General features: G+C 57.0%; 1 protein-coding gene across 7 annotated transcripts in view; it reads left to right on the top strand.

Moving 5' to 3' along the window:
- Positions 1 to 6: 6 nt before the first annotated feature.
- IQCE (IQ motif containing E) overlaps positions 7 to 7,551 on the top strand; it is a 45,521-nt gene continuing 37,976 nt past the window's right edge. For 5 of the 7 annotated variants that reach the window (XR_004628299.1, XM_034669722.1, XM_034669720.1 and 2 more), the window contains exons 1-2: positions 7 to 128; positions 6,638 to 6,685. Coding sequence is in view for 4 of the 7 variants with exons in the window: in XM_034669722.1 (XP_034525613.1) it covers positions 93 to 128; positions 6,638 to 6,685 (84 nt within the window). In the remaining 3 variants the exon portion in view is untranslated. Of the gene's footprint in view, positions 129 to 353; positions 453 to 6,637; positions 6,686 to 7,551 lie in introns of those variants that run through there. The other 2 variants (XM_034669725.1, XM_034669723.1) reach the window with 2 other exon arrangements.

Here is a 7,551-nt window from a genome sequence, read left to right as displayed (position 1 = left end):
GGAGGCTGCGGGCAGCCGGGCGGCCGGAGGAGCCGCGCAACCCGACAGCCGGCGCCCGCAGCGCCGAGGTGCGGCAGGGCAGCGCCGCCGCCATGTCACTGGGCACCGCGGAGCCGGCCTCGGAGACGGTAAGTGCGGGCGGGCCTTCTCGCTGCCTCCAGCTCGCCGGCTCTCGGGGCCGGGCGCGGGCCGGAGGAAGGGGCGCACGGCCGGGGCAGCCGGGTGACAGCTGCCATTATTGTTACCGCATAAGAGCGGCCCTCGGGCCCCCGCCCGCGTGCAGCTGGCCGAGGGTCGCCGCCCCACACCCAGCCTCCAGCCGCCCCTAGACTCAGCCCGCCCTTGCACGGGCCGCCGCTTCCAGGAAGCCCTCCCTATCGCTGCGCCCTCGCCACTCAGCGCCTGCGCGCCGAGCCTGCGACTGCTGTCCACGGGGCAACGGAGCTCACTGCGTAAGTGCCCGCCCACCCATGCCTCCGGGGGCGGGGGACAGCGGCCGGGGCTGCCGACCCGAGCCTTCCGGATGTTCCGGGGGGCGCGGGGGGAGAAGCCCCAGCCCCCCCCAACAGCGCCCTGCCCAGCGCCGATCCGAGAAGGCTTCCCGGAGGAGGTGCCTCCAAGTTTCCTCCCTTGAGTGAGGGCAACCGTGCTGTCAGCTCGTGCCTTTTCCGAGTGTTTTTGGCGCTCCTGCTCTTCGCTGGAGGTGTCAACGTGGATGAACGAGCGGCAGTCCGGTGGGGGGAGAACGAGGCAGTAAACCGCACTAACGTGGCCTGAGCAGAATGAAACAGGCCCATGTGGCCGCGGTGGGCTGCAGAGGGCTGCTTTATTCTGCGCGCCCCAGGCAGATGCCCAGGACGCCCTGGATGTCCCTGACCAGAAGGAGATCTGAGCGGAGAAGGGCCAGCAAGCACTAAGGTCCTGGGGGTGGGAACGTGGGGTGTGTTCCAGGGCCTGAAAGAGAGCTTGCTAGGACCTCCTGGGGGAAGGTGGGTGCGGGCCTGACGGTGGAGAGCCTCGCAGGCCATGCAGGGAGTTTGGACTTTATTTCGCGAACTGTGAGAAACTTTTGGAGGGTTCCAGACAGAGGGCATTTTGCTCACTTTGCTTCCTTCTCACGGAGAAAGTCGTGCTGGGCAGGGCTGCACAGAACTCACCCAGTGCAGAGCATACCTCAAAGCACCAAGTCCTGCGTCATGTGGAAGGCAGGCCCACCTTCCTGGGACTGACTCACTGCTCCTTCATCTTCTAGTGACTTCTTAGGTCGTGATTGTGAAAACTGTGAGCAGTAGAGAAAATGTAGAAAGTCAATTTACCCGTGCTCCGACCACCTACACAAGGTCACCTTAATGTTCAGCGTATTTCCTTACGGTCTTTTCTCAACGCATCTCTTCCCACACAGCTTTCTAAAAAAATTGAGATCAAGCGTTTTGTGACCTTTACCATGTAATTTGTTGTTAACGTTTTCCCACAGCCACACATTTTCAAGAGCATGGTTTAAAAAGTCTGAGCTGTGGCTACCCGTACTTTACCCGTTTCCCTGCTTTCCCTCTGTCGTTTGCACTTTTTTGCTAGTACAAACAGGACGGCTATAAACATTCTTACCCACTTAAGCATTTGTTAAGCCCCTTCCATGTGAGGCTGATGCCACCGAACCAATTAAGCCCCGGTACCTTGGTCTCGAGGAGCTTGGTCTCATGGAGGAGCTGTGCAAAGCTCTCTCTGCACTTAGGAGACTCTCAGCCCTTGGTCCAGGCTAACTTGTGGCTTTCTGCTGAGCTTGGATCTCTTTGAAATTAGACAAGAACCTCTTGAGAGCAGGCCCTGTGCAGTCTGTCCATTCCCCCAGGTAGACGGCAGCTGCCCCTGGGCCGGCTGATGAACTTCCCAGAGCGTTTGCTGTGTGCCAGGGCCCTCATCGTGCAGTGGCTACATACAGAGCCACAGGGGTGAGCCTGAGTGGGACCACCAGTGATTTAAGAGCCAACGCTTGGGAAAGGGCTCAGAGTTTCTAGAACAAGACAAGTAAGAGCATTTATTAGGCGTTCACTATATGTAAGATTCTGTGTCACGTGCTTTACTGCTCAGGTGGCCCCCGACCCCCCTCTGACCTCTTGCATAACCCCTGTGCCCTCCTGCCTGCCCGATCCTCCTGCAGCCTCACAGCAACACGGGTTGAACATATGTATGAAGACTGCTCTGATGTCTGCTCAGTCCATCATCCGGCCCCTTCAAAAGTTTCTATTTCTGCTTTTTCCCCTTCTGTCGCTCACACTTTCCTGTTTCTCTCTGTGTCTCATAGTTTCCTGTTGGAAGCGAGACATTTAGGCAGAATGTTACGGCAGCTCTGGGTAGTGACCCCTCCTCCCATGGGACAGATGCAGTTTGCTTGGTGGTTCGTCTGTTTGCTGAGTGACTTGGCTGGACTGACCCCGCAGTTGATCTCCCTACACTGTGTGGCCTCTCATTCCCTGCCACGATTCTTTCTGGTTTGCATCTTCTAGCCTAACCACCTAAGGTCACCCTCAGGTCAGCAGAAGCCCCTTTCTGGTCAAAGGTTATAGGTAAGCCCCTTGGCCAGTCAGACCTTTACCCTTTACCACTGCGTGTACATGCACGTGTGTGCATGTGCGTGCATGTGCGTGTGTGGGGTGTGTGCCTCTGTGCAAGCACGTGTGCATCTGTGGGGGGTGTGTGCACGCGTGTGCATGTGTGCTGTCTGTGCATGTGTGTGCGTGCATACATGTGCATCTGTGGGGGGGTGTGCGCGCGTGTGCGTGTGTGCTGTCTGCGTGTGTGTGCGTGTGTGCACGTGGGCATCTGTGGGGGTGTGTGCACATGTGTCATGTGTGCCGTCTGCATGTGCCGTGCGTGCATGTACGTGTGCATCTGGGGGTGTGTGTGTGCACGTGTGCTGTCTGTGCGTGCATGCTCATGTGCATCTGTGGTGTGTGTGTGCGCGCGTGTGCATGTGTGCTGTCTGTGCATGTGTGTGAGTGCATGCACGTGTGCATCTGTGGGGGGGTGTGCGCGCGTGTGCATGTGTGCTGTCTGCGTGTGTGTGCATGTGTGCACGTGTGCATCTGTGGGGGGTGTGCACGCGTGTGTGTGTGCTGTCTGCGTGTGTGTGCGTGTGTGCACGTGGGCATCTGTGGGGGGGTGTGCGCGCATGTGCATGTGTGCTGTCTGTGCATGTGTGTGCGTGCAAGCACGTGTGCATCTGTGGGGGGAGTGTGCACGCGTGTGCATGTGTGCTGTCTGTGCATGTGTGTGCGTGAATGCACGTGTGCATCTTTGGGGGGGTGCGCGCGTGTGCGTGTGTGCGTGTGTGCACGTGGGCATCTGTGGGGGTGTGCGTGCGTGTGCATGTGTGCTGTCTGTGCATGTGTGTGCGTGTATGCACGTGTGCTTCTGTGGGGGTGTGTGCGCGCGTGTGCTGTCTGCGTGTGTGCACGTGTGCATCTGTGGGGGGTGTGCACGCATGTGCATGTGTGCTGTCTGTGCATGTGTGTGCGTGCATGCACGTGTGCATGTGTGGGGTGTGACCTGGAGGCTGCAGTGACAGGGCAGCAGTTTTCGGTTTTGCCAGGGACTAGCAGCTTGGGTCGCTGCTCTCCATCTCCCCTGAGAGGGCAGCCTGAGCCGTGCACATGGCCTCCCGGACTTCCAGGGGTGTGTGATTTTACCTTTAAGCCTGGCTTCCTGGGAGCTGCTCTTGGGTCACAGTTTCTTGTTGAGCCAGTGTTTGGTTCAGGTTGTGCTAAGGCCCCTAGCGCCCCTGGGCTTTTGCCCCTTGGTTGATCTAGGTGCTGTGTGGAGGATGTCTCCAAGTCCACCCTGAGCCTGCTCCTCGTGGGTGCAGTCTGATCCTTGCCGGCAGCCTCCCTGAGCCTCAGGGTTGACCGTGATCCCAGGAAGGCTCTCCTTGGTGTGTTACAGTTCCGCTTGCTCTGCTGGTTAGCTTTCTGCTGTGATGATCGCAGCGCTAGGAGGGCTTTGTAATTGCTCCCCACCACGTCACGGTGGCCTTCGACTTGGCACTGGAATCAGGGAGGCATGGGGGCACTCCACTACCTGCTACAAATAAAGCCAGTCCCCTGGGGCTCAACCGTTGGCCTGCCTTTCCCTCAGGGCAGGACCTCTGTGCCGCAAGTCTCTCCTGGAGTGACACCCCAGCTCCAGGAGGGGGCGCTGGCCTTCTGGGCCTGCCGTTCCCTGCGTGGAACCTCTGCTCCACAAACAAGCTGTCGTCAGGGTGTCGGGGACCCAGAATTCCTAGCCTGCCACTTCCAGGGCAGAGTTTACACCCTACCTCTCGGAACACACCCCCACACCATTCCCCACCATCCTGCCTGCACCCTAGAGCACGTGTCTCTGAAGTAGTTTCTATGGGGTGGAGCTTGGGGGAGCGAGAGGTGCCCGGGACTCCCTCTATTCTTCTCCACATATAGTAGATTTTCCTGAATGAATCTTCTTTTATTGCTGCATGGCTTTAGGTTAATTTCCAGCGATTGTTTGTTTTATAACTTTCTGTGTTCAGTGTTGAAGAGACTGTTGCCTGAGCTCCTCGCCCCTCCGTTCTGGACGATGGCTCCCAGATAGTGCCTCCCTTCTCACTGTCACCACATACTGAGCCCCCACAGTTGCCTGCATCTCTTTCTGGACGCGCCATGTCTTGTCCCCCAGTGTTTACTTAGTAGTGTATGTAGACTTTCAGTGCTTTTAAAAATCTGGTAGGGAACATGTCCTCTGCCCTCTGTGGTCGAGGAAGCTGAGATGCGGAGGGTCAGTGGCGTGACCCACATCACACAGCTGGCACAGAGGCCTGATGCTGCTGCAGGCCTTGCGGGATTCTCCCCTTTGGCCCGCCCTCGGTCCCTGGGTGCCCGCCCTCGGCAGCGCGGATCACACTCAGGGAACCGGCGCCAATGTGCCGGCTCTAATTAACGGTGCCTGTGGTCTCTCTCCTGTGGACTGAAGGGGCGGGTCTGCGGCGGCTCTGTGGTTCCAGACGTGACTGGCACAGCGCAGTTGGTGACCCATGGGGAGGACTGACTGGGGAGAAGGCGTGGTGGGCGAGCACACCTGTTGGAGAGGGAGATCACTTTGTTTTATTTAATGACTCAGGTCATTACACAGTTTTCAAGGTTTTATTCAGAACAAGTAATAATGAGTGTCCGCAAAAGCAACCTTTTGCTGCTGCTGTATGTAGTTTCCAGTGGGCCACATACGCTGCTGGCAGGCGCGTCCTTTGCCATGCCAGGGCACCCGGACGCGGTTGCCACAGTGGCACCTCTGGTCTTGCCCGGGATCTGCGCATCGAATCCCCTGCCGTCCCTTCCTAAGTGTTGCCCGTTGTGTTCATACACTTTGCTCAAGGAAAACTCTCTGTAATCGGCATGTGCTATTTACCCTGAAAACGTCACCTGTTTTGTGACGAAAACCCAAGTCCGTGGCTGATAAAAGATCCTGCTCATTTGAGCACGCTCCCTTCCCCTGGCCCCCCACATCGAGTCCACCACACCATCAGTCCGGACTCTGCTTCAGAGAGCTGGTGCGGGAGGCTGCCCCGGCCCTACAGCGACCCCTGGTGGCAGTGGACCTTCAAGCGCCAGCAGCATTGTCGTTTAAAGTGCGGATCTTCAGCCCTGCAGAGGGTCCGTGTGCTTTTGAGAAGGCAGCAAAGTCCCCCTGGGGTCGTAAGTGGGTTCACCACACCGCAGACAGCTCGCTGGGACACGCTCCCCGCAGCAGCCAGACACAGCAGCGCGGGTTCACAGGAGGGGCGTGCGGCCCTAACTCCCAGCCACAGCTTTGTAAATCAGCGGCACAACAGGCTGAAAGGATTTAAGTTTTGTTTCTCCTTTCTCTCTTTTTTTAGAATTTAAACTCGAGTCGGTGAGTTACATGGAAACACTCTTCTCTTTTTTTTTAATCTTTTAAGATTTTGTTTATTTATTTATTTATTTGAGAGAGAGAGGTAGTGAGAGAGAGCATGAGCAGGGGCAGAGGAAGAGGGAGAAACAGGCTCCCCGCTGAGCTGGGATCACCACCTGAGCCTAAGGCAGACTCTTCACCGACTGAGCCACCCGGGCACCTGGAAACAGTCTTCTTTGGAGAAACAACATCCTAGTCCTGAATTTAGGTGGTACAGAATTTATTCTGCCTCCCCCCACCCCCCGCCCCTGCCCCGGACCAGGGCAAGAAGCTTTATGAGTCCAAATAATGCATGTATGAATGAGTGTGTTTTTTAAATGACTTCAACTTGTTCTTATCAAGATCCAGTCACAGATTCCTTGTGCTTTGATGTGAAGGTGAATGAGAGCACATTTAAACAATGTGGAAAACGAAATCCTTTTATCCTGAACGGTCTCTTTAGCAACAGTACCCAGCGGTTCTGTGCAAATGTGTCGCTGGGTGGACAGACACGGACGGCCTGGCAGGCAGCGATTCGGCTCTGTGTCCCCACCCCTTCCTTCCACTGAGCTGAGCCGTCTGGCCGCCACCTGCTTACTCTGACTGGGTTTCTTGAGTCTCTGCCTCCGTAGCGTGGGTAGGCTCGTTCCACCTTGTGTGTATGACCGTGGGGAGCCAAGCAGGTGCCCGAAAATCTCAATGTCTGCATCTCTTCTTCCAGGGAGATGACAGTCTATCTGCAATTACCTTTGACTCTGACTTTGAGACGGTGAGTGTGATCGGGGGGCAGCCGCTTATCCCCGCACTGGCGATTTTGCCTTTGCTCATGTTACTCAAATGTGTGCACCAGGTCATTCCCCACTGATGTTGTGTTTAGAGCTAGAGAACACACTCCACGTGATACTCGGCAGCTGAAGAGCTTGGAGCCCTTAGTTAGATGTAAACAACTGTGGTTATAATTTTAAGACTTGATCCAGATGTTGGTCCTGAGTGGAGTATATTTGAGGCATATGGTAAGCTGCTATCCTGGGTCTGGTTTTGGCTACACACACCCCCCACCCTGGCTCCCAGTCCTGACATGTGAGGGGAGGGAGAGGGCTCTGAGGGGAGATAGGAGACCCTTTTGCACCCGCAGCTGTGGCACCGCATGATGTCCTGGCTGGGTGGCCCCCAGGGTCCTTGAGATGCAGGGAGCTAGCCTGAAGGGAGAGTGGACAGCACGGGTCCCCAGGCAAACTAGCCCCCAGCCTGGCATGTCTGGATTTGCGTGGGAAGCTGTGCTGGGTACGAAGCCTGCCAGCCAGGCAGTGGTGAAAGAAGAGCCCAGGGCGCATGTCTCCAGCAGGCAGAGTCGTCCACAGACCTCAGCACAGAGCCCTGAGGACGTGTGGCAGCAGCAGATTGCCGATCCACCACAGCTCTGTGCACTCGGGGGGAGCCTCTCGGGCCCCTTGTCTGCTGTGAGAGACCTCTGCAGCGTGAGGGGTGTTCCCTCAATGCCACTGAGGACCAGGGCCGAGATGCTCCCTGGAGAAGTGGGGATCCAGCCCGCCTGCTGGGTAAAATGCACAGCATAGAGTTCCTTGTTTCTGCTGGAAGGGAAGTGAGGGGCATTCTCCGTCTCGTGGGAAGCAG

Source organism: Ailuropoda melanoleuca, chromosome 10 (assembly GCF_002007445.2).
Source record: "Ailuropoda melanoleuca isolate Jingjing chromosome 10, ASM200744v2, whole genome shotgun sequence".
Taxonomy (NCBI): domain Eukaryota; kingdom Metazoa; phylum Chordata; class Mammalia; order Carnivora; family Ursidae; genus Ailuropoda; species Ailuropoda melanoleuca.
The sequence above is the reverse complement of the archived record's forward strand: the minus strand, read 5'-3'. Positions and strand labels throughout refer to the sequence as shown.